This window comes from Canis lupus, chromosome 5, assembly GCF_048164855.1.
Source record: "Canis lupus baileyi chromosome 5, mCanLup2.hap1, whole genome shotgun sequence".
NCBI classification, from domain to species: domain Eukaryota; kingdom Metazoa; phylum Chordata; class Mammalia; order Carnivora; family Canidae; genus Canis; species Canis lupus.
This window is the reverse complement of record NC_132842.1, coordinates 19,020,818-19,048,510: the sequence shown is the minus strand read 5'-3', so window position 1 is coordinate 19,048,510 and position 27,693 is coordinate 19,020,818. Positions and strand designations below refer to the sequence as shown.

Sequence of the window (27,693 nt, the reverse complement as noted above, 5' to 3'; positions counted from 1 at the left end):
TACCAATCTATAATAACTGAAAGAACATGGTACTGGTAGAAAAACAGATCAATGGAATAAGAGTGCTTAGGAATAAAGCCATGCTTTTACATTCACCTAATCTGTGAAATAGGAGGCAAGAATATACATACAATGGGGAAAAGACAGTCTCTTCCATAAATGGTGCTGGGAAAATTGGGTAGTTATATGCCAAAGAATAAAACTGGACCACTTTCTCACACCATACATAAAAATAAACTCAAAATGGATTAAAAACCTAAATATGAGACCTGAAACCATAAAAATTCCTAAAAGAAAACAGGCAGTAATCTCTCTGACATCAGCCTTAGCAACATATTTATGGATCCATCTCTTCAGTAAAGGGAAACAGAAGCAAAAATAAACTATTGGAACTAAACCAAAATAAAAGGCTTATGCAGAGTGAAGGAAACCATCAGAAAAATGAAAAGGCAATCTGACTGAATGGAAGATTTTACAAATGATGTATCTGTAAGAGGTTAATATCCAAAATACATACAGAACTTATACAACACAGCACCAAAAACACCCAGATAATCTGATTAAAAATGGGTGGAGGACCTGAGAAGACATTCTTCCAAAGAAGACATACAGATGGCCAACAGATGCATGAAAAGATGCTCAACATCACTAACCATCAGGGAAATGCAAATCAAAACCACAATAGGATGTCACCTCACACCAGTGAGAATGACTAATATCAAAAAGATAAGAAATACCAAATGTTGCAAGGAGGTGGAGAAGAGAGAAATCTTGTGCACTCTTGATGGGAATGTAAATTGGTGCAACCACTATGGAAAACAGTATAGAGATTCCTCAAAAAATTAACAATAGAAATACTATATGATCCAGTATTTAATTCTACTACTAGATAATTACCCAAGGAAAATGAAAACATCAATTCAAAAAGATATATGCGCCCCTACATTTATTGCAGCATTATTTATAGTAAGTAATATATTTTTTTTTAAAGATTTTATTTATTTATTCATGAGAGACACACACACAGAGAGAGAGGCAGAGACACGGATACAGGCAGAGGGAGAAGCAGGCTCCATGCACAGAGCTCAATGCGGGATTCAATCCCAGGTCTCCAGGATCATACACCGGGCCGAAGGCAGCGCTAAACCGCTGTGCCATCCGGGATGCCCAGCAATATATTTTTTAGGTTATCTCTATACCCCACATGGAGCTCAAACTTATGACCTCAAGATCAAGAGTTATATGCTCTACTGACTGAAACAGCCAGGCACCCTTTTACACAGCCAATATATTGAAGCAATCCCAAGTGTCTACTGATAGCTGAGATAAAGAAGATGTGTGTATACACACACACAAACACACATAATATTAGCCATAAAAATGTATGGCATCTTGCCATTCATGACAACATGGATGGATCTATCATGCTAAGTAAAAATAAGTCAGGCAGAGAAAAACAAATACGATACAATTTGTGGACTCCAAATACTATACTTATATGTGGACTCCAAATGTCAACACAAATGAACAAACAGAAGCAGACTCATAAATACAGGCAGCAAACTGGTAGTCACCACAGGGAAGGTGGGTGAGGGGAAGGGCAAAATAAGTGAAGGAAGTTGAGAGGTACAAACCTCTAGTTATGAAATAAATAAGCCACAGAGATAAAAAGCACAGCGTAGGGCATATAGACAAAAATACAGTAACATTTTATGGTGATAGAGGATGACTTAGTTGTGGTGGGCACTGAGCACAGAGAACTGTAGAATTGTTATGTTGTACACTTGAAACTAATAACACTATGTCAACTATCCTAAAATAATAACTTAAAATATCTTATAAATAATTTTAACAATCATCATCACCACTTTCATTAACACAAAGCCTTTGTCAGACTGCTAATTGTTCTTTTCAATATCCATTATCCCCTTTTCAATCTCATTTTGAACTGGGCACATGACAACACAGCTTAAGACTACATTTTCCGGCTCCCCCTTGCAGTTAAATTGGTCAAATGACTAACCTGGACAGTGGCATGTGCATTCCTAAAGGTTTTGATACTCTTTCCCTTCCCCTTAAAAGAACTAGAATACTGTCTTGACCCAGAGATCAAATTACCAGCATTGGGGGCACCTGGGTGGCTCAATGGGTTGAGTGTCTGCCTTCTGCTTAGGTCATGATCCCAGGTGGGATCGAATCCTGCATTGGGGTCCCCACAGGGAGACTGTTTTCCCTCTGCTATGTCTCTGCCTCTCTTTCTGTGTATCTCACAAATAAATAAATAAAATCTTAAAAAAAAAATAAATTACCAGTATTGGACACCCACTTCCATTAAGTGAGATGAAAATAAAAAACAAAGAAATGAAAAATGTTTCTATCTTTTCTAAGTCACTGTATTTAGGGTCTCTCAGATACATCCTATTATCCTATATACACTAATATAAATCTCCTGCAAACTCCTGGCTCTTTTGGGTTAGCAATCAACTGACCATGAAGTGCTGTTCACATGTGATCAGGCAATTAAGATGAAATTAAGACAAATACAGGAAGACCAAAGAGTTTGACCAAGTTTTGGGGGTTTGATTCTATATTATTAAAATCTGACATTTAGGGATGATATGAAAAGCAGAATGATACCTATTATGGCAAAATATCCACACCAGTTTCAACGTTTTGTGGATATTTTAGGACTAGAACAGTAACAGCAAAATCTATTTGTTTCTAAAAGTCGACTATAGAAGCCTGAAAAGATGAAATTTAACTCACCTTCAGCTTTTTCAACCATATCGAATTTAAGAGCCTTTGTTCCATCGAAGCAAAATGCCTTGATGGAATTCAGCCCTAACAATAAAGCATTCTGTTTTATTTTTTCCACTTTGTTGGATATTTTATCCAGTGCTATTACTTCTCCCTATAAAACAAACAAACACGCATAAAAATAAAGCATAAATCCAAAGCTGTCATAAAAACTATTATTGAGGAAAACGGATGAAAAATTATGGTTGTCCCTACTTTCCTCCCAACTCCAGTTTTATTAACCAAATGTGTATCAAATTTACATTAAAATATTTAAGTCTCATCCTTTTAAAAAAAAAATTCTTAGAGACAAACTAAGAGACAGACTCCTAACTATAGAGAACAAACTGATGGTTACCAGAGGGGAGATGGACAGAGAGGATAGGTGAAGGTGATGGGGATTAAGGAGGGCACCTGTGCTGAGCACCCAGTGTTGTATGGAAGTGTTGAATCACTATATTGTACACCTGAGACTAATATTACACTGGATGTTAACTGAAATTTAAATAAAAACTTTAAAAATAATAAATACAAAACAGAAAAGCACATGCTTGACAGGTAAATTTTCTTATACTGCATAGCTATTTTTACTTAACAAAACTCAAAACCATAAACAGTGTTTGCCATCTAAGAAACTTGAAAATATCTACTGGAGATAAATAAAAATTACCAATCTGATGTACTTTGTTCATATCTGGAAGAATATGAACTAATGTTCTGAGACATCTGCCTTCTAGTGCTTTGGGATACAGATGAATGTTCCTTGTAAAATCAATCCTCATCTCAATATTTTCTGAGTTATATGTAAATAAAATTCATGTCAATTCTGACAACTATAACATAAAAATATTGACCTGTATATTGCAGCAAAATGCTCTGGACTGGCTATAATAAGTAGTTCAAAAATAATTTTATAACAGGGGACATCTGGGTAGCTTAGTCAGTTAAGCATCTGCCTTCAGCTCAGGTCATGGAATCAAGCCCTGAGTCTGGCTCCCTGCTCAGCAGATAATCTGCTTCTCCCTTCCTCTTTCCCTCTGCCTCTCCCACTGCTTGTGCTCACACTTTCTCTCTCAAATAAATAAATAAAAGTCTTTTAAAAAATAGTAATTTTATATGGCAACACTTTCGTTAAGTCAAAGTCAACAAAGATGAGGCCAAACTTTCATGAATGCATTGTGATATTCATTTCATTTTTTAAATATACTATGAAATGATATTGCAGAGATGGCAAGATTAACTCTTCAGTGTCTTTTCTTGCTTTTGTTCCTTTTAATACACCATCCTTTTATGACATATGCATCACTTGCATAGATTATGACACTGCTACACTTTCTGTGGTCATTTTTACATAGTACTATAAAACCAAACAACAGAACATGCACACACTTTAAGTATCCAGACTCTCTTTGGTGAGACTTTTTACTAGAGACAATAAAATATCTGTAGATAAATACTTCTAAGCAAACACAGTATCATATATCATAAATTAAGGGGCGATTATTATTACTTTTTCAAAACATATAATCTTTACAATCAAGATTTCAGGTAAGCTGAAAACTGATTTGCATTAAACATCACAACTCTATAAAATGAATTCTATTTTGTGTTCTGTATTTTATGCACTGGTGGTATTTACTCCATTTTTCCTTAAAGTTTTTACTGTTACCTTAAATACCTTTGGGACAAAAAAAAAAAAAAGAATATAAGTAAACAAGCAAGTGTATCTCTGCTAATGAACCAAGAGTATTAATTCCCCAATATTTTAACAACAAATATATTTTCCTTTCTTCATTACTTTAATAGGCCACTTACTGAAGTTATACTACTAGTACAAGTATGTATCTGTGTGTACAGGGCACATACAGACTGCATGTACCCATAAACACACATAGAACAAATATAGAGTACCTATATACAGTATGTATAGATATACATACAGTGCAGAGATAAGGTTTTAACCCTTCAATAAATTTACTGAAAATATAAAATTTATTAATATATGCGTATATATGTATATTATATGTATATATGTATAATATGTACTATATGTATGTATGCATATATATGTATATTATATACGTATATATATATGTAGCATGTTCATTATCACCCTGCTTATGACATAGTGAATGTTTCAGAAATTAAAACATTATCAAACACTAATATGCAAGTAATGTCAATTTTCATCAGAAGTCTTTGGATAAAGTGATTTGCACTAATGAAAGTGCAATTTCATCTTGACACAATAAATGTTCCTATTATTTTCTGTGCAAGATTGCTTGTAAATCACTTGACTATCCTAAAAAATATTAAATATAGTTCAAAAATGATCACTTGGTAAAGTCTAGCATCTGGCACTTTGGGGAGTGGACACACAGATATTACATCTTCTATCAAGTTAATCAGAGCAGAAGAGCTCTACTAAGCCTTAAGGAAGTGTATTTCTATGACAAAAGGTCTTACACCTCAAGTATGCAATTTTTTCTTATTTATAAATGAGGACCATGAAAAAAATTGCTGAGTTTCCTAAGTGCCTAAGAATTCCTACCCCTGTATAAATCTGAGCTAACTTAGAAAAATAAGAATGGATCCACTGCCCTCAGTCTTTTATTGTCCTTGCTATGCTCTTTACCCGGCTTAGATTCCATGTTACATCAAATTACTCTCTTACAGGGATCCCTGGGTGGCGCAGCGGTTTGGCGCCTGCCTTTGGCCCAGGGCGCGATCCTGGAGACCCGGGATCGAATCCCACGTTGGGCTCCCTGTATGGAGCCTGCTTCTCCCTCTGCCTGTGTCTCTGCCTCTCTCTCTCTGTGTGACTATCATAAATAAATAAAAAATTAAAAAAAAAATTACTCTCTTACATATATGCTTCTGCATCTTAGATAAAAGCATGACAAAATGCTGCTGTGGTTAAATCCAATTCTTCACCAACTTCATTTCTACCTCCAAGCAGTTGAAAAAAAAAAAGAAAAAAAGCCCACCACTATCCCAACAAATCTTCCCTTAAATTCATAACCACTTTATTCAAAGAGACTACAGTGCAAACTGAAATTCCTAGGATGTGTCCATGGCCCACTCTCACTTCTATTTTCCTAGATAAACATTTCATACCTCCTAGCTCTTACCACCTCCTTCCCCATCCCCACTCTCATCTGATGATCTTGCTTCTTATTTCACTGAGAAAATTCAATCAACCAGAAGAGACTTTCCTGTGTCTTACCACATTGACCAGGCCACCAACATCTGGACCCATGTATCCCATCTCCCCTCCTACTTCCATGGATAAACTGTTGCAAGCTACCACCTAAAGCCACTTGTACATCAAATTCTGTCCCATCTTACCTCCTCAAAGATACTGTTCCAGCAATTTTCCCTGCTCCCTCTGGTGTTAGCAATTTCCTCTTTTAATGTATGTCTCATTAGCATACAAACATGATCATTTCTCTCATCTTAAAAAAGAGTACTTCCTGAGTCTATCTCCAAATACTGCTCTGTTTCACTGTATTCCTGTACAAATAACTCCCCACCACCCCACCATTAAAGGAGTTTTCTTGGTTCACTTTTTATTCCTCTCATTCTCAATCCAAGTAAGCATTTCCACTCACCAAAACTGTTCATAAGGTTGCTCATAATCTACATGGTGCTAAGTTCTACTGGAAATGCTCAATCCTCACTTTATGTGGCCAGGCAACATCTGACACAGCTGATCTCCCCATGGTCTTTCAATACCTTTCTTTACATAGTCTCCAGGGTTTCATACCCCTCTGGTTTTCCTCTGACATCACTGGCCATCCCTTCTCTTTCCCCAACCTGTGAATGTGGGCATACAGTACCCATGAGGTTCAGTCTTTCAGCCTTGTCTACTCTCTATTGCCATCCATATCAGTTTTATGACTCTTAGTCTTACCTATATGCTAATGACTTATAAATTTCTATTTTATATATATTTACATTTCCAACCCAAATTTTTATTTCCAGCCCAGACCTCCCCCCCCCGAACCCTAGGTACAAATGTCCAATTCCCTGCTCAATCATCCCTTGCAAATCAGACACTTCACTTTAATATCTCCAAACCTGATTTTCTGACTGCCCTACAGAACTTGCTCCTCTCATAGTCACCCTTGCCCAGCAACTCTCCAGTACCTCAGGCCAAAATCTGCAGGAGTCACCCTGGATTACTCTCTCATTTCCATAACCCACAATCCAGTGCATCAGCAAACCCTTACAACTCCATCTTAAACACATCTCCAGAACTTCTTGCTGCCTCCACAACACTTCTCTGAATTACTATCTCTGAACCAGTCACCTTTGCCCTCTTCTAGCCTGTTTTCATACAGCAAAGGATAGTTTAAATACTAAAGAGCCTTACATCACTGTTCTGTTCAAAATCTCTGACTTCCCAGACTTCCCACCACTGGAGCGCAACTCAAATCCTGTCAAATCCTGCCCACTGCTAGACCCAAACATCCTCTCCTGGGGCCCTCCCCCTCTCTCTGGTCTCCTTTCCTTCTCCTGTCCTCCCCACTTTGTATCTCAGCAAACTGCAGAGCTTTCTCAAACAAGTCAGGTGCCCTCTGGCCTCAGGGCAAGCACACTTGCTTTTTCTCTAGCAAAATCATGGGTTCCACAGACCTCCATATTGTTCACATCTTCAAGGTTTTCCTCAAAAACCACCTTCGCAGGGTGCATCCCTCAGTACCCTCCTAAAAACTGCATGCTCACTATCCTCAGTCCTCTCAATGCCCCCTCCCCTTTCTCTCTTGTTCACTACAGCCCTTGCCACAATCCTACATGCCATAACTTGTATTCATTTAGTTTATTATAGGTCTCCTCTTAACTGGAAGGGAAGCTACATGACGAAGACAATTTTGGTTCCAATGGTCTGGTGCTCCATCCCCAGTACTTGGCAGATGTAAGTACTAACTAAATGTTTGTCTAATCAACCAATCAATTAATTGAAATCTGCCTCCAGATCAAAGGTAGGTGAAGATACTAGTGTGTCTAAGCATTTCAGGAACCACGTAATTTTGTGGAATTTCAAACAAGAAGAAAGATAGCATCAACTGCCCCTATCTGTCCTGAGCTGAAGACTCTCAGTTGCAGTATAGAATGGTTACAAGGTCACATTGAGCTTTGAACACAGACTAACCCATAATGAAAGGAAACATGCTGTCAAATACATATACATAGGAAAAAGCAATAAAATCTGAAATAAAGTTATCAAGGCTTACTATATTTTGTGACAATGAAATAGGCTTTATACTTAAGTCAGCTCATAAGGTTTTTATGAATCTCAAGAAAATGTGATTGATGTGTACATATTATAACGTAAATAGATATCAGTGTATATTTTGATACTTCAGAACATGCTATCAAATCAAGTTTTAGTGGCAGAATTTAGTAGTTTAAAAAGTGTCAAGTCTTATAACTAGGAACATAAAATTTCTTAAATGTTGCATTTAAATGTAATTTTATGAAGACGACTTCTACAAATGTATTAGTAAATTTGGGACTTAAGATCTACAGACAGTCTTCACAAATGATAATTATCTATTGAACTCAACATGCGATGAATGCCATCAATGAACAGTCTTCACTCTGGCTGAATCTGAAATAATTCAGATCATAAATGTCTACATAATGTTTCTTAAGTTGTGTGTAGTTCTACCTTCAACACTGAAATCTGTACTGTGTGGACAGTAGTTTTTCTGTGAAGACAGTCTCACCTGATCCCGCATTAATGCTGCAATGTGTGTTGTTTTGCCTCCAGGTGCTGCACACAAATCTAGAATCTTTTCTCCAGGTTGAGGATCCAGAACATGAGTTACTACAGCAGATGGCAAATTCTATAAAGAAAAAAAAAACCAATTGTCAATAATTCTAAACCCTTTTAAAATTCAGAATCAGAGAACATAAAGAAGTCTTTGGAGGTAATCCAGTACAGCATTCTCTGCCAAGAATATGCTTTTTGTAAACAGACTAGTGTCAGGAAATTCAGTTTCCTAGAGTAACCTATGATCTCATAGGGCATTCACACACAAGACACACACGTGCACATGCATGATGCATTTCCCCTATCAGTTTAGCAAAAAAAAGCATATTTTTCCCTCAATTCAGTAGCTCTCAATATTTTGAAAGTCAAAGCCTTTTTAGAAATATAATAAAACTCTGAATCTTTTTCAAAGAAAATGTACAAAATTTTGCAATGTTTCAGATGCTTCACTATCTAGCACCCATTTAAGAATTCTAGTTTTATGGTGCTAATGCCACTCAAAGACATCTGGGTTCCTATCTTCCCCACCACCACCACATTTCTGTAGGAGAAAAGTAAAATGTAAACCAATCTTACTATTTCTGATTGGCACCTAGAAATATGAGACTGGATAACTCAAATATATTTACAGTAGTAAGTTATACAGCAATAGGCTATACTATACCATTAATTCATTATTAGTCTTGATCACATAAGGACTGCTACTTGAGAATAACAGTTTGCCTTATATAGAGATAGAATGATTTCCCAAAGTAATGCATTTATTTTAAAGATTTTGTTTATTTTAGAGAAAAAGAGAGCACAGAGTGGGGAGAGTGGGAGAGAGAGAAAGGGAGAAGCAGACTTCCTGCTGAGCAGGGAGCCCAACACAGGGCTCAGGGCTTGATCCTAGGATCCCAGGACCCCAGGATCATGACTTGAGCCAAAGGCAGATGCTTAGCTGACTAAGCCACACAGGTGCCCCAGTAATGCATTTTTTAAAGTAATATATTTTAAAATTTACTTGGCAAGAAAAACAATAGAGGCTAACAAGTACAGTTATTTATTTTTAAAGTTTAAAGGTCTTAATTCATTTTCCCACCAGAACACTTAGTACATTCTCAAGAACTGTGAGAAGGTTACAATGCTCTCAAGTGAATCCAAGATTACCATTTGAAAACAGAGAATCAATGGTGAGAAAGGACACATAAATGAACAAGTATCCCCCCTCCTTATGGGTATATGAAGCATTAAAATCAGTGCAAATCATTTAGGCCCCTAAAGAACAGTGCCTCCACAATGAACACTAAAAATGAGCTTACCATGTTACACTTATTTTCTCTTAATGGTCTTATTCCAAAAATATTTAAAAATTGAACTCCAATATGAAAACACTGAAACATGTACATGGCTACTGAAGATTTCGTGATTCTCTATCTAAAGACAACTGTTTTTGCTTCACTTCTAATAGTAACATTAACATACTGGTCAAAGATGACAGAAATTTGCAATCAAACATAATACATTAAGAACCTTCTAAAAAAAAAAAGAACCTTCTAGTCATGCAACAAATCGAAATTATGAAATAGTCCAAGTGAAGAGGCTTCATTAATTTTTGAAATGACAAAGTTTTCTTTGTCATCAAAGTTTTCTAGTTACACAAGAAAATCACCTCGTGGGTTTTAAAAACATGTCTAGTCCTGATCTAGAGTAGTTAAACCAGAATTTCTGGCAATAGGGCCTAGGCGTCAGTATTTTCAAAATCTCCCCAGGTGATTCTAACATGCACCTAGATGTAACCCATAGGTATACTACAGTGATTCTCCATCTCAATTTTATTTTATTTTTTTTATTTTATTTTTTTAAATTTTATTTATTTATGATAGTCATCATAGAGAGAGAGAGAGAGAGGCAGAGACACAGGCAGAGGGAGAAGCAGGCTCCATGCACCGGGAGCCCGACGTGGGATTCGATCCCGGGTCTCCAGGATCGCGCCCTGGGCCAAAGGCAGGCGCCAAACCGCTGCACCACCCAGGGATCCCTCCATCTCAATTTTAACTGCACATGAGAATTACCTGGGAGAGCTTTCAATCTTCCTGACCAAGGCACCACCCCAGCCAGACCAACTAAAACCAATTCTGGCGCTAGTGCCCAGACAGTAGTATTTATTTAAATATTTGTTAGCTTGTCTAATCTCATCTGGCTCTTAAATCAATTATTTACAAGAAACCAGGCAATGAGAAAATTAAGTTTCAGGCACTATTTTTTATTCTAGTTAAGTTAAAATGTAATTAGAACTGAAAGCAATTCTTACAAGTATTTAATTGTTAAACATTTAAATGACAATTACTTCTAATGTGAAGGACATCTAAGGTTATTTTGTGATTCTACAGACTGTATTTAAGCGATACAGAAGTTTCCTTTTGATTTTGAAAAATCAAATGGTATTACACAATTGTAGTTTTAGTGATTGTACACAACACCCCCATTAAGTCTAAAAAATATATGCTAGTGTAACTTCAGGTGCTAAAATGAAAAATAATCAGTTGTCAGTAGACCTTTACACATCCACATGCCGCAGCCAAAAAAAAAAAAAAAGAAGAAAAATAGTCTACAATGTAAAGCTTTTTTTTTTTTAAGCTATTTGAAGCAACAAAGAATACAGAATTAAGTGGGGATAATGGCAAGGCAAGAGGCATCAAAGGAAAAAACAAAACAAAACAAAAATTTCCCCAGGGACTTTTCCAACAGCTATATAATTCCACCTGTAAAGTAACTTCAAAATGTAGAATGGACAAAGGTTACCAGTTGTCCAACTCTTGTGCCTATAAAATATGATTTCTTCAGGGTAAAATTTCTTTAGCCAGTCATCCTATGAACTATCTTAATCTTCACAAGTTAAATAATTATTGAACATCATTCAAGAAATGGTAACAGTTGTCTAAGTTGTAAGCCAATGAATGCTTGTGATAATATATTCAAAGCACACAGCACAATACCAAACTAAAAAAAAGGGCATGGGTCTGGCCCAGATTACTGAAGAAGAATCAGTATAATAATATATAACTAGTATATAACTATATATTAGATTATATATCCTATGTGTTATGTCATCACTGATGTGGAATCAAAGAATAAATATCAATCTGTTTTTCTATTTGTTCACACCAGAAATAATCTTTGGATTTATGTCTTTTTATTTAAAGTACTGGGCAGAGCAGAAAGTGGCATCTCCACTGAGGTCAGGTTTCAGACACTATTAATTACAAATTGTATATGACCTCACTCAAGAACCCTACAGATCTGATAATTGGTATCTTCATCATATATCAGTAATAATAATACCACCTAACCAGTGAACTATAACAAATCAAGTGAGTTACTGCACATGGAAATATGCAATAAACTGGACAAGGCAAACAGATTATTGTATCACAGCAATTGATAACCACCTGACAAAAATGTGTTAGGAGTTGGGAATACCTGGGTGGCTCAGCTGTTTAGTGCCTGCCTTCAGCCCAGGGCGTGATCCTGGAGTCCCGGGATCGAGTCCCACATCGGGCTCCCTGCGTGGAGCCTGCTTCTCCCTCTGCCTATATCTCTGCCTCTCTCTCTCTCTCTCTCTCTCTCTGTCTTTCAGAATAAATAAATAAAATCTTAAAATCTGTTAGGAGTAAACCATTTGCATCTTACTCAAGGTCACAAATGAAACATATGTATATCAATGTATGCATTATTTAGAAATTAATATTCTGAGATGGAAAGCAATTACAGTAAACTGTACCAAAGCACTTTTGAGCAACAAAGGGTTAAAAAAAGTTTAAAATCAGTTGAGAAAAGGAAAAGAAGTCGTACAAAGTTTTGTTTTTGTTTTTTTTATTGCTTAACCAAAGGGAGATCAGAAAAATAAACCACAAAAAATATAACAGGAAAAAAAAAACAGATTTGTAATAACTCACTGAAGTTATGTTTCAATGTCATTAAACATTTTACTCTGACAAATACTTACTTACCTGTAAAAATAAGTAGCGGGGCAGTACGTTGTCAAATGAGGGGCTGAGATATACGGGTTCTGTCATTCGTATGCCTCTACCTCTGAGAAGCAGAAAGATCTAACATTAGTCTGTACAAATTCCACTGTCCACGCAAACTCCGTTCCTAGGAAGAGGCCCAAGTAGCAGGACAAATATAAGACATTCTGCCTATTAAGACCCCTGTACTAGGGGATCCCTGGGTGGCTCAGCGGTTTGGCGCCTGCCTTTGGCCCAGGGCGCGATCCTGGAGTCCTGGGATCGAATCCCACATCGGGCTCCCAGCATGGAGCCTGCTTCTCCCTCCTCCTGTGTCTCTGCCTCCCTCTCTCTCTCTCTCTCTCTCTCTCTATCATAAGTAAATAAATAAACAAATCTTAAAAAAAAAAAAAAAGACCCCTGTACTCAACACGACAATCCTTAGGGTATTCCTGTGAATTGCCTAGGACTTATCCCTCACAGTAGAAGGCCATCAGGAAAACTAAAGAGGATAGTTAAATTTTTCATTTAGGCACAGAGGATTTCTTCAGAGATTTGAACAAACTGAAAAAGGCCAAGAATAGGAGTCTTTTTTTTAACAGAGATACTTGATCAAAAATGTTATTTATGTTGGCATATAATGGGTCTGTTATTTTATTTTTTAATCCCAGTATATAGTGTTATATTAGTTTTAGGTGTACAATATAGTGATTCAACATTTCTAGGTATAACTCAGTGCTTATGAGATTTAAGTGTACTTTTTAAAAAAAGATTAAGAAAAAAAAAGAAAAGATTTATTTAGAGAGAGTGAGCACATGTGGGCACCAGAGTATGGTGGAGGGAAGAAGGTATGGAAGGGGAGGGCCTAGTACTGATCAATCCTCCAGATGAGCTTTTCTACCTTTATCCCATGTAATAAGTGGCAGTGGAAATGATCAGAGCAGAAGAACATAGGAGACGATGATTCACTAGGACAAACTGCAATCTGAGAGAGTCTGTCAGAGACCATCAAAGGCAAGAAAAAGCACATAAATGCTGCCAGAGAAAGCCAGAGATTAGAGGGGTACAGAAAAAGTACACTCTAATAATAAAGGCAAGGTTAAGATTATGGATTTAAACTAGATACAGGAGGGATCCTTGGGTGGCTCAGTTGTTGAGCATCTGCCTTTGGTTCAGGTTGTGATCCTGGGGTCCAGGATCGAGTCCCACATTGGTCTCCCTGCGAGCCTGCTTCTCCCTCTGCCTATGTTTCTGCCTTTCTTTCTCTCTCTCTCTTTCATGAATAAGTAAATAAAATTTTTAAAAATAAATAACTAAAATAAACTAGATATAGGAGTAAAAGCAAAGAACAAGAGTCTAAGCAGGGAGGAAAAGAACCAAGTCCTCAGTACAGTATGCTGACAAGCTCAGAGCTTCTGAACTAATCTTGGTAGGGATGCATCTATTTGGATGGTGTGCACTCTGCTTGACGTAGGTAGGTGGGCTCACTTTACACAATGCTCCTGACCCCAAATGTGTGGGGTTTTCTCTTGCACCAGCTGGGTGTCCCACACTCCAGTTCAGTTCTGTCACAATCTGCCCAGGGTTATTGTGAGACTCCACAGGCTCAGTGGTTGGATCCAACAAGACCAGTGTCACTCCAGATGCCAACTGGGCATCCTGGGTTGCCAGCTGTAATTCTGACCAACTGGCTGTAAATTTGGGGGTTTTCCACACTGCCCTCCTCAGGTTTGAAAACTCACTAGAACTATTCACAGAATTCCAAACATTTACTAGTACTGGTTTACTATGGAGGATACAATTTAGAAAAGCCAAAGGAAAGAGATGCCCAAGAGAAGCAATGGAGAAGTATATGGATCACCACCTTCCCTGTACCTAGATGTGTTCACCAACCTGGAAGCTTTCTGAACCCCACCATCTAGGAGTTATCATGGAGGTTTCATTACATAGGCCCAATTGATTAAGTCACTGACCATTAAATATTAACTGAATTTCCAGTCCCTCTCCCCTCCCTGGAAGGCCTAGGGTAGAACTAAAAGTTCTAACCTTCTGACCACAAGGTCAGTTCCTCTGGCAAGTGCCATCTAGAAGCTATCTAAGGCAGATGCTTAACTGACTGAGTGACCCAGGTGCCCCCAGCAAGTTTCTTTTAAAACTGATTTTTATAAAATGTATCCCCATATAATAACAAAAAGCACGAGATCTCATATGATAGTCTGTTAGTAAATTAATCTACCTCTATGAAGTCTATGACTGAACTCCACTGTAATTCAACAAACCAAAGGATACAAATTTATTAGTTAAATAACAAAATACCACTAGGAGACATAGTTCTAAAATTTTATAAAAGAAACGCGATATATGTAGCATTTGTTATGGAACCATGCTTTTCCTCATATGGGCAGAGAAAGAAATCCTAACAGCATAAGTGAATGCTAAGTTTAAAAATTCAGTTAAAAAAATAGTTTTTTGAAAGATGGTTGTCTGCTACTCCCACCAACAAACATTACTCAGAAAAGTCTGTCAGCAAAGTTACTAAAACTACTACATTGAATAATATAAGAGAATGAAGAGTAGAAGAGAATTATAGATGGCAGAATAATAAGATCCTGAGCTCACCGCCTCCCAGAAACACATCAAATGGTCAGCATTCCTTCTAAAGGGGACCTAGAAACTCAATGAACAGAGCCCACACAAGGGACAGCCCAAAGATGAATTGAAGAGGCAAAGATACAGCCTTGCTAAAGGATTAAACCACACCCCCGGCGCAATGTTCCATGGTCAGAACAGACATCAAAGGAGTATTACCTTCCCAAGGAGAGATTCTAGCTCCACATTCAATAACCCAACCCTTAGATAATGAATGCATGGAGATGAGTTTCCAAAACAGCTGGCCTTAAAAACCAACAGGGAGTATGTCCAGGAAAACTACAAAACTGTAAGGAAGGGAAACCCTATTCATAAAGGGCTTGCACACAGACTCAACCCAGAAACCAGTACAAATGGTTTCAGATCAGATAAAAAAAAAAAAAAAATCACATCCAAAAGATCAGAAAAGATCAAAAGCCAGATCAGAAAGCACATAGAGAAAAAAAAAAAAGAGAGAGAGAGAGAACAAAAAAAAAAGCACATAGACCATAGGTGAAGTAGATCTACTTACTAATCTTGGAGCACCTCCTGAAGAGGATGGGTGGGGGCAGGGGTTCTCCTTGAGGAATAAGACACTGGTAGCAGCCATCTTTGCTATATTGTTCTGCCCTGCTGATGGCTGGAACTACCAGACACTATTTTGAAATCCTCCTCCTAGAATGCTAATGGCAGGGTGCATACCCCACTGAGAGCCCCTTATAATCCTGTCCCTCAACAGGGCCTTGCAGTCTACAGGACTCCACCCACCAGCATACTGGTAGCCATCAGGAATAGGGTTCCAGCTAACCCAGCAGGGCAAGGAAGGCAACCTCACCCAAGAATGTACTACAGCTGTCAAGGGGCTTCCATGAGGAAGATACACATAGCCCACTCAGGGAACACCCCTGAAGCACCTGTGTCTGGGTGCCAGAGTGAGAGAATGGCACTTCTGAGCCCTACAGGATATCTCTTACATAGGCCACTCCTTCAAGACCAGGAGATACAGATGAACTACTTAATACATAGAAAGCACACACACAGAATTAGGCATAATGAGGAGACAGAAGATTATGTTCCAAACAAAAGAATAACACAAAACGTCAGTAAAAGATCTAAATGAAATGGAAATAAACAATCTACCTAATAAAAACTCCAAAGTGATGACCAATAAAACTGCTCATCAAACTTGGGAGAAAAATGGATAAACACAGTGAGAACTTCAACAAAAATAAAATATAAAACATTCCAATCAGAGCTGAAGAATAATAGAAATGAAAATATATTGTAGGGAATAAACAGATTAGTAATACAGAAGAATGAAGCAGTGATCTGGAAAACAAGGCAGTAAAACTCACCCAAAATGAACAGGAAAAAGAAAAAAGAAATTTTACAAATGAGGACAGTTTAAAGGACCTGTGACCTAACATTAGGTGCACTAACTTACAGAAGTCCTCAAAGGAAGAGAGAGAAAAAGGGGCAGAAAACTTACTTGAGAAATAATAGATGAAAATCTACCTCACTTGGCAAGGAAATAGACATCGAGATCTAGGAAAAAGAGAATTCCCAAAACAATGAACCCAAAGAGATCCATGCCAAGATCCATTACAATTAAAATGTCAAAAATTAAAAACTTAAAGACAGAATCTTAAAAGCAGTAGGAAAACAATTAGTTACATATAAGGGAACCCCCCATAACGCTATTAGCTGATTCCTCAACACCAACTTTCAGGTCAGAAGGGAGTGAGTGGCACAATACATTCAGAGTGCTTACAATCAAGAATACTCAGCAAGGTTATCATTCACAATTGAAGAGGAAATAAAGAGTTTCCCCAGAGAAGCAAAAGTTAAAAGAGTTCATCACCACTGAACTGGTTTTGTAATATTTAAGGGACTTTCATAAGCAAAAAGGAAAAGGCCATAACTACAAGTAAAATATATGAAAGAAAAAAATCTCACTGGTAAAGGCAAATATGTAGTAAAGGTAGTGGATCAATCACCTACATAGTCCGAAGGTTAAAAGATAAAAGTGGTAAAATCAACTATATAATAATCGGTTAAGGAATACATAAAAAGATGTAAAATATGATGGAATAAACATAAAATGCTGCAGAGAGGGGAGCAATGTTATGGAATGTGTTCAAACTTAAGCAACCACCAACTTAAAATAGACTGTTATATATACATAGGTCATTATATATGAATCTCATAGTTACCACAAACTGAAAATCTGTAACAGGCATACAAAAAATAAAGAGGAAATAATCCAAGCATAACACATAAAGTAATCAAATTCCAAGAGAAAAAACAATTACAAAAAAAAAAAAAAACAAGCAGAAAACAAATAACAAAACAGCAATAAGTATACATATATCAATAATTACTTTAAATGAAAATGGACTAAATAATCCAAGCAAAACATACAGCATAAATGAATGGATAAAAAACAAGACCCATGTATTTGCTGACAATAAGAGATTCACTTCAGACCCAAAGACAAATAGAGACTGAAGGTACAGGGCTACAAAGAAATATTCCATGCAAGTGAGAACAGAAAGAAAGCAGGGGGAACAATGCATATAGGACACAAAACAGAATTTTAAACAAAGCCTGTAACAAGAGACAAAGAAGAGCATTAATCATTAATAAAGTAATAATATCAGAGGACTTTAACATCACACAACAGTGGATAGATCATACAGACATAAAATAATGTAATAACAGTTGTAAACAACACATCAAAACCACATGAACTTGATTGATACATACAGAGTATTCCATCCCCAAACAGCAGAATACACATTTTTCTCAAGTGTACATGTAATATTTTCCTGGACAGATCACGTTAGGCCACAAAACAAATCTCAATAAATTTCACAAGGCTGAAATCATATCAAGTTTTCTTCCTAGCACAACAGTATGAAACCAGAAATCAATTACAAGGAAGTAGAAATCCATCACAAGAAGTGTCCACCAATAATGGAATGGATTAAGAAAATGTGATGTGTACACAAACACACACACACACACACACACACACACACAGGAATATTACTCAGTCATAAAAAAGAATAAAATCTTGCCATTCATGACAACATGGATGGCCCCAGAGAGTATTATGCTAAGTGAAATAAGCCAGACAAAGACAAATACTGTATGATTTCACTTCTGTGTGTAATCTAAAAAACAAATGAACAAATGAATAAACAAAATAGAGAATCATAGATACAGAGAACTGATGGATGCTAGAAATAAGGGGGCAGAGGTAATAAAATAGGTGAAAAGGATAAACTTTCCAGTTATAAATGAGTTACAAGCATTAAATAAATTATAAATAAGATTAAATAAATCATCAATAAAACATGAGTATTAATGTATACCCTAGGGAATATAGTTAATACTATTGTAACAACTTTGTATAACCTCAGATGGTAATGTCTTGTGACCATTTCTTTTTTTTTCTTGTGACCATTTCTTAATGCGTATGAATATTGAATCACTGTGTTGTGCACATAAAACACAATATTATATATCAATTATAATTCAGTTTAAAAAAAAAATGAAGCCAGTCACAAGAATAAGAGGATGGAGTTACCAATAGAACCAAAGGAGAAAGTCAAAATATCAATTCTATGTTATAGACCCGAAGATAAACACAACATATATATGCTTTACCCTCATATTCATAAAATCTTCCAAGGAGAATAAAATCTTTACTCTTGGCCATTTGGAAAGTGCTGTTATCTACACTTAGTTAATCCAATAATCTGTGTCTTCAGAAGAATTAATTTCAACTATAAACCCAAATTGCTGCAACATGAAAACTGTTCCAGGAAATCAGGAATGTGGTCCAGTTCTACATGGATAAATTCATTTTTCAACATGTCTACATCAGCTGTCAACTATGGAGTAATGGAGCTGTCTACAGAACTCCTTACACAGGCTGAAATTATGAAGCAAAATGAGACTCTGGATTGTCCACAGATTTAATTTATTTAGAGCCAGTAGCAACCCAAGAAGATTTAAAACTGTTTTTAAATTTGGTTTGAATAAATCCAAATGTTATTTCTTTTCTTTATCTAAGATTTATTTATTTGAGAGAGAGATATCATGACCTGAACTGAAATCAAGAGTAGGACGCTCAACCGGCTGAGCTAACCAAACACCTGAGATCCAAATCTTAATTCTTGACCGCAAGTAGCCATGTAATTGCTGGCTTTCTGGTTTAAAAAAAAAAAAAAATTAATAAAAACTATTCTTAAGTTATATTAAAATCAAACTTTTCCTTTCATAAAAATAGATTGTTTAAGCAGTTCTAGATAAATCACATACTTCATCCTTCATCAAGATGAGTACTGTTCTCCAAAACACGCAAAAATTTTCAAATCAATAAAATTCAAAAGGAAAAACTGACACTGACAATTGCAATGTGACTACTTGTTTACCTAGGTGGGCCCTCTAATCTCAGCATTTACTCTTTTACCTAAAAGCAGTTTTTCAAAAAGCCATGGAAATATGCATTGAACAATTATTTTCCAGTCAAATTTATACCAAGAAAATTTTATCATGCAACTAGATATATTTTTTACATTGTTTTTTTTCTTTTAACTTGAACCACCAAAAAGAATGCAGATTTCCCCCAAACACTTGATAACATACTTCAGTTCAGGTACCCCACTGAAGATTTCTTTGCGGCTTAGTTCAGAAATCCCATTTCCAAGAAATACTTTTGTTCCATCAAATTCTTTGGCTCCTTTCTTACATTTGCCTTTAATATCAGAGTATACAGAAGTAACATCTCCAGCTTTCATAACTAAGAAAGAAGAAAATCAGATTATACTAATTAGGCTATATTTTGGTAGAAGAATAGTGAAAATTCTTTAAGCTAGACCAGGACAAATAAGGGCATGGATAATGGGAATGAAGAGGTCTAAACTGGCTCATTAACTCTATCCGTATAGAAAATCTGACTTTTTACTTTTAAATGTTCCATAATAATATATCTAACTGAAGACTGTTTTTTCTAGGAGAAAAAAAAAAAAACAAGTCTTCAAAAACATTCTATCTAAACTGGAACTCTTTAAGCAGAAAATGAAGGATATCTATTTATTTTTTCCAAACTGAACATTCCCTAAACAACTTCATAAAAGTTTTGGTATCTTTGGCTCAATTCTCAAAGTTCCAAGTTTCCTTTAAGAGGATTCATCAAAAATGTACACTAAAGTCCCTCAAAGAAATGTTTCTAAATCCCATTATCCTGTTATTTCTTTGCAGGTTTCCTATTATAGCAATTAAAGCAGAGATTTTCATGATAAGTACATATATTTATTCATATATATGTATTTGCATGTATGTATACATATATACACACAACTATGTATATATACGTATATACTCAGAACACCTTGAAACTACACAGCATACAGCATGGATTCATATGGCTGATTAAGTCTAGGTTTTGTCATTTTTTTGTTAAATTATTCTCAGTAACCAATCCCAGTGACTTTAAATAATGGGAAATTATATCCCACTTCCATGGTTTGTTTATTTATTCATGAGAGACACAGAGAGAGTGAGAGGCAGAGACACAGGCAGAGGGAGAAGCAGGATCCATGCAGGGATCCCGATGTGGGACTCGATTCCAGGACTCCAGGATCACACCATGAGCCGAAGGCAGACATTCAACCACTGAGCCACCCAGGTATCCCCCACTCCAATGTTCTTAGACCTAGCCTGTCATGTATTTGTCTAACCCATTAACTTGATAGCAATAGTGAGTAGTCTATCAACTAGAGCTAGAAGGACTGTTCAAATCACATAGATCAAAGGTCAGTGAACTTTTTCTATAAAAGGCAAGTGAACACCTTAGGCTTTATGAGCCACATAAGTTTTCTCGGCATATTCTTCTTTGTATTGTTTTAAAATAATCTTTTAAAAATGGAAAAATCATTTTTAGCTGTGAGCCATGCAAAAACAGCCACAGGCTGGACATGGCCAGCGGGCAGGTTAGCACACTCTAGTGTTGGTCAAATCATCTCTTTCACAGATAGCATAACTAAAATCCATAGACTGAATAAATTCCCAGTAGATCAAAACCTATGTGTCTTGATTTCAAACCCAAAAAGCCTGAACCACAGTTATTAAGCATATGTCATCAATTGAGTGAGTAAATTAAGAATATTGGCTATAATTAATTCCAATATTAAGATCCCAAGTTCCAACGGTTACCTTCACAAATGACAACAGAAGTCTGAGGGCAATGGAGTTAAGAAACAAAATAAAATTCCACTGACATCTTACACTCTATTAATCAATAACGATCCTCTAAACATCATCTCACACACTCTTTTATGGAAAGAAAAAAAAACTCGCAAAAAAAAAAAAATATGGATGCTCAATTTGTTAGACCATATCTGATAAATCTCTTGCTGGCTATCCCTAATGTAAAACTTGGAAAATATCTGATAAAAGTAAATTTGAAATACATCTGAATGGTAGGTTTTTTTTGAATGGCAGTTTAATAAATTTTCCATTTGATAACGTACATAGATTTTAAAGAATCCTTTAGTGTACAGAAAGGCTTAAACATTAGACTTACATTTTGAAGTTGACACAATTCCGGGAACATAGACATGGGCTCCTCTTAGTACTGCATTGCCACACTGTGCTCCAACAATTGCTTCACAACGTTGCCTTTTTATATTCTTCCTAGGGATGTAAGATGAAGAATTTTAAGTATAATACATCTCTAACCCCTACCAAACTTTTTAATGTTTCAATATAAATCTTAAATAACTTTTTTACTCTTGACTGTCCCAAAATGACACCACTAATGAATAAGAAAAAGCAAGCTGAAAAAAGGGATAAATATACAGAAAGTAGTTTAAAGAGGGGGATGAGGCACACTAGAGAAAAGATAAAACAGACAGAGGTCCATCTGGTGGAAGGCAATAAAGTGGCACCAAAAACAGTTTAATCATTTAAAGAGCACTGCTGTTTCCATAATAGCATCAGAAGGGAAGAAAAATAAAGGCCTTGTCTTCAAACACTAAAACAGACAACTTATAAGGAATTCAAAAATATTTCTCAAATGGTATATTGCTGCATGGTAAACCATTCACATTTTATATCAGACAAAGATGCCTTTGATTCTTCCTTTACTGTCCAACTTTTTTTTAGTGTTTTCCAATTTCTCACCTTCCATTCATTCCTTAGACCACTAACACCTGAGTATCACTTCTAATAGAAAGACTTTTTCAGAAATCAGGGAGTGTCCTATGTGATCAGCCCCAAATAAAGACTTCAAGCGCCGAGTTTCCCATGTGTGTCCATGGTTGACATCTCACGAGCGCTGTCACAATTCCCTGCTGCAGGAACAAAGTGTGCCCTATCTTCCTTCCGTGATCTCCAGATGGTAAAATCTCACTGAGCTCCTCAGCTTTATGCCACTCTTTTGTCTCTCATATTCTCACTGCTTGTTCCCTGTCTTCTTCTTAAAGAGGTCCATTTCTGGGGATCCCTGGGTGGCGCAGCGGTTTGGTGCCTGCTTTTGGCCCAGGGCGCGATCCTGGAGATCCGGGGTCGAATCCCATGTCGGGCTCCCGGTGCATGGAGCCTGCTTCTCTCTCTGCCTCTCTCTCTCGCTCTATCATAAATGAATAAAAAATTAAAAAAAAAAAAAAAAGAGGTCCATTTCCTCATGTTCCAAAACATGCTGTTTCTCTTCTCATTGCATTCTACCCTTGGCAATCTCAGGATTTCAATCATCACTAACAATAATGACCTGTGGGGATCCCTGGGTGGCGCAGCGGTTTAGCGCCTGCCTTTGGCCCAGGTCGCGATCCTGGAGACCCGGGATCGAATCCCACGTCGGGCTCCCGGTGCATGGAGCCTGCTTCTCCCTCTGCCTGTGTCTCTGCCTCTCTATCTCTGTGACTATCATAAAAAAAAAACAAAACAAAAAACAAAAAAAAACCAATAATGACCTGTGTATTCTCACGTTTGGCTCTTCTAGACTCTGAACCGGGATTTGTAATCACCTGCACATAGAAGTATGTTTCTCACAGTTACTTCAAACTCAACAAGTCCTAAACAATGTTACTTTACCCTGATCCCCCTCATCCTTGGCACATCCCAAATCTTTCATCCTTCTGTTGCCAATCTTGAACTAAGTGTTGTCATCTGCCTCGATAACCAAACTGGAAGTATCAACATCATTTTAAATCCCTTCTTCCTAAAACCTCAAATTCAACATTTTTGGTGTTACCAAATCATGCCACCTCTAATTCTCTGACAGGTCTTCTGGAACCATCCTCCAACACTGGACACATATCAGCTCTTACCTTGATTACTGATACAGCTCCTAGCCTTTTTTACCTTTAACTGTTTTCATATCTTCTTTATGTCTTTGGTACTCTCCAGTTTCATTCTGAAGTAGGCGTGGAACTATTTTTACTTTTGGCTTTAGACTCCTTGTCCTTTGATTTTTTTTAAGATTTTATTTATTTTAGAGGGGGTAGAGAAAGGCAGAGGAGAGGTAAAGAGTGAGTCCCAATCAGATTCCATGCTGAGTGTGGAGTGTGATGTGGGTCTTAATCCCACCACCCTGAGATCACGATCTGAGCTGAAAATAAGAGTTGGACACTCAACAGACTGCACTACCCAGGCACCCCCAGACTCACTGTACTTCTTAAATCTGTCAACAATTCCGAAAACTTCTAAATCATTACAGTTTTGAATATTGTTTCTCCCATTATTTCTAGTCTCTACATTTGCAACTCACTCAAATTACGAAGTGTCTTTTCATACTATTTTCGACTTGACTCAACTTCACATTTTTAATTCATCAATTTCAGCTGCATTCCAGATAATCTCCTACGAGTCTTCTACTTCAATAAATCTCCATCAGACGGGTCTAATGTACCATTTAACTCACTGAACAGGTTTTTTATTTTAATGATGATCTTTTCATTTCTAGACATTTTTTTCAATTCTATTCTTTTCCTCTTAGGATCTTTTATACTTTTGGGATGCTTGGTGGCTCAGTGGTTTAGCGCCTGCTTTCAGCCCAGGGCGTGATCCTGGAGTCCCGGGATTGAGTCCCATATCAAGCTTCCTGCATGGATCCTGCTTCTCCCTCTGCCTATGTCTCTGTGTGTCTCTCATGAATAAACAAAATCTTTAAAAAAAAAAAAAAAAAAGGATCTTTTATACTTTAGATTCTGCTTTGTTTTTAATTATTTTAAGAAAATTGATTTTAAAGTCTCTACCAGAAAGCTCTAATCTGCTAAAGTTTGGGGGGGAAACCTGATCCTTCCATTTGTGGTATATGCTGTTCTTACTTTAGATAGTATGAATCCTAACGTAGCTCTTAACCATGAGAATGGCCTGGATTAAGTATGTGCCTCTCAAGGAAGATTTTGCCTGGCTTTCCCCAAACCTCTCAGGAATTGGTTTGAGATCAAATTTTTATATTAATTTCCAAGATTATGGGTTTCATGCTACTTGGGCAGCATGATTTTGAATTCTAAACTTTTACAAGGTAGAGAACCAAAGCTCCACATTCACAGATTTGTTGTCTTCAACGTAGACTCTAAGTAAGAAAGATCCAGGGGCACCTGGGTGGCTCAGTCAGTTAAGCAGGTGCCTTCACCTTGGGTCATGATCTCGGGGAACTGGGATGGAGCCCAGTGTCAGGCTCCTTGCTCATCACGGAGTCTGCTTCTCCCCCTCCCTGTGCTTACCCGCACTCGTGCATGCTCCCTCTCTCAAATAAATAAATAAAATTTAAAAAGACAAGAGAGATCCAACTCTTTAATTATTGCCTTGTGCTGACTGGTAGGTGATATTTCTCACCTCCTGCTGTTCACACCCTATTATTAGAAGGAAAGCCCCTACATTTAGGAGACTAACCACCTCTTCTCCCACATCTTCCAACCCCAAAAATTTAGCTCACGTGTGTACTGTTGTTTTAAGTTATTCTCCATTCTAACCCCTGAATATCTCACTTACATTCTCAATCACTCAGTTGTGCATTTTATGGCCTATTTTTTATTTAGTATTTCTAGGTGTATATGACAGAAACAATTTCAGATTATCTAGGTTACCATATTGTTGGAAATAAAACACTTTGAAATGGCTTCCTAATTTGTTTCCAGTCTTATAATTATCTTCTTCTAAAATCTTTTTCAAACTTTTTTGACTGTAACCCAGTTAGAAATGCACTTAGTATTACAACTCGGTACACTTGTATGTATATGTGTACACACACATTTATACACACATATTTATAACAAATGTTTCATGAACACCTTCAGTATGGGCAGTGCAATATCATACATTATGAAATATCCCATTTCTTTCTAAAATGTTAAGAAAAAGACACTGAATTGATTTTGCAACATACTAATGGATCACGATCTCCATGCAGTTTGAAAAACAGCTTTATGCTTACTAGTATTCTTTGTCTCCTATGTTCTTAGCAAAAAAACTAAACATTTCTTAGTTAAAAGGAAAAAATCTTTTACACTTCACAGCTGGCCTCTTCCAATTTCTTCAACCTTCCTCATCTTTCACTATCCTCTCTGAAAAAGCAACTAAGTAGCCAAACCTGATCACTTTGTCATGAAGCACCTTACATTTTCTTGCCTCCATACTTTTGCTTTCTCTCTACCTCACTCTTAATCATCTTACCTCATCAGCCTAATGCCTATTCACCTTCAAGGTTCAACTGAAATAATAACTACTTGAAGAAAATCCTTACCAACTTCCTTTCACGCAGTACCTCTTATTGTGTGCTCTGATGGTACTTCATTCATGCTTTCACTGTAGCACTTTTGAGTCTGAGTCAGACCAAAGTTTCCCATTTTTAAATGAACCAACTGCATTTCATTCATCTTTGTAACACCCTTAGGTCTTACACATAACACCAATTCAAAAAAATGTCTTGGGAAATGGAACCTTATAATTTTAATCAGGATGTTTTTATGGGAATAACCATTTTATGAAGAGGACAGAAAGACAGACTATAGAAAAAAAGAGTTAATATAGCAGTCCTGAATTACTATCCTTTCCTTGGATAGCATGGTTACAAGGCTGGCCCTTGGGTGCCATCTGGGAACTTAGATTTCAGGAGGATACCTACTATTAACTGATAAGAATAGCTCACTCTGCTTAAATCATCTGTGCAAATAATACAGTTTATGGTCAACAATGACTTTCCTTCTGAGAAGCCAGAAAGTAGGCATGTGCCAGGCAGGGAGTGCCTACATGACCAGATCCAAATAAAAATCCTGGACACTGAGCCACTAATGAATTTCCCTGGCTAGCAACATCTTACATGTTGTCAAACCTGTTCCTAAAGGAATTGTTTCCTCTGTGACCCCAGTGGAAGGGAATTCTTTTAAGTTTTCAACTGGTTTTCCCTGTACTTTTTCCCATGTACCCCCTCCCTTTGCTGATTCAGCTTTAGATCACTTCACTGTAATAAATCATAATCACAAGTACTACTATATGCTGAATCCTTTGAGTCATCCTAGCATTCAGCATAAAGTGATGACTCTCTCTGAGTCACCCTGGAGAGTCCTCAAGCCAGGGAGTGGTCCTGGGGATCCCTCAACACTAGGACCAATTGTATAAAAACATAAGATGCCATATATGCAAGTATCAAGGTATAATTCAGCTTTGCTGAAAGCGAGAGTTTGAGGCAGCAAAGATAAAAGGAAATATAAGAGTTGATGCAGGGCCATAAAACATGCTAAAAGCTTGGTTTTTTATTACAATACTTATGAATAATAAAGAAGTGAATCAACAACATTAAAGAAAGACGATTTTTCTGATAGTACAGTGATATAGATAGGAGAAAAAAATAGTATGAAGGTACTCAGATAAAGAAAAAACTGACAAAATAGCTTTAAAAATAAGATGTCTATGAATTAAAGAACTGGATTATGAGAATGTCCCACTAAGATATATAAATACAAACTTACCATTTGGCATTTTTTAACTGCACATATTCACAATTCCATACCAAAAAGGAGATAATGAGTATAATTTTAAGATGTTGTATATTATTTCATGCCAACAAATATTTCTTTTCAGGACTGCCATCTGTACTTAATCATAAATTTTTGTGAAATTCTTGAATATTCTATTGCATTTACCGTATTATTTCACATACATAAGCAGTAATTGAAATATTAAAGTGCTAATACTAGCAAAACATCTATGAAGATGGAAATCAAGCAGGCTGAGAGAAGTGAATCCAGCCTCATTTGGATCTCAAGAGAATTATGCTACTACATTAATTATTCAGTTGTGAAAGAAAACCTACTAAAAATATGTTGAGATTTTTGTCAAAAAGTGCTCTAATAAAAAAATGTAGATATCCTTGACATTGACCTAAAAAATTCTACTAATCTAAATGCAGTCTTTACAAAATGCTGTTTGGGATAGAACATCAAAAAAAACTCCTATTGAAAGGAGCCTGGCAACTCAGAGGAAGCT

The 27,693-nt window shown here is 36.7% G+C and overlaps 1 protein-coding gene across 4 annotated transcripts in view; it reads right to left on the bottom strand.

The window, feature by feature from the left end:
- Positions 1-27,693, bottom strand: part of NSUN6 (NOP2/Sun RNA methyltransferase 6) — a 57,360-nt gene that overhangs the window by 17,261 nt on the left and 12,406 nt on the right. For all 4 annotated transcript variants that reach the window (XM_072825637.1, XM_072825639.1, XM_072825638.1 and 1 more), the window contains exons 4-8: positions 21,788-21,897; positions 19,849-20,002; positions 12,568-12,649; positions 8,529-8,648; positions 2,767-2,911 (exon numbers count right to left, since the gene is read on the bottom strand). In XM_072825637.1, the coding sequence (XP_072681738.1) occupies positions 2,767-2,911; positions 8,529-8,648; positions 12,568-12,649; positions 19,849-20,002; positions 21,788-21,897 (611 nt within the window). The remainder of the gene's footprint in view (positions 1-2,766; positions 2,912-8,528; positions 8,649-12,567; positions 12,650-19,848; positions 20,003-21,787; positions 21,898-27,693) is intronic.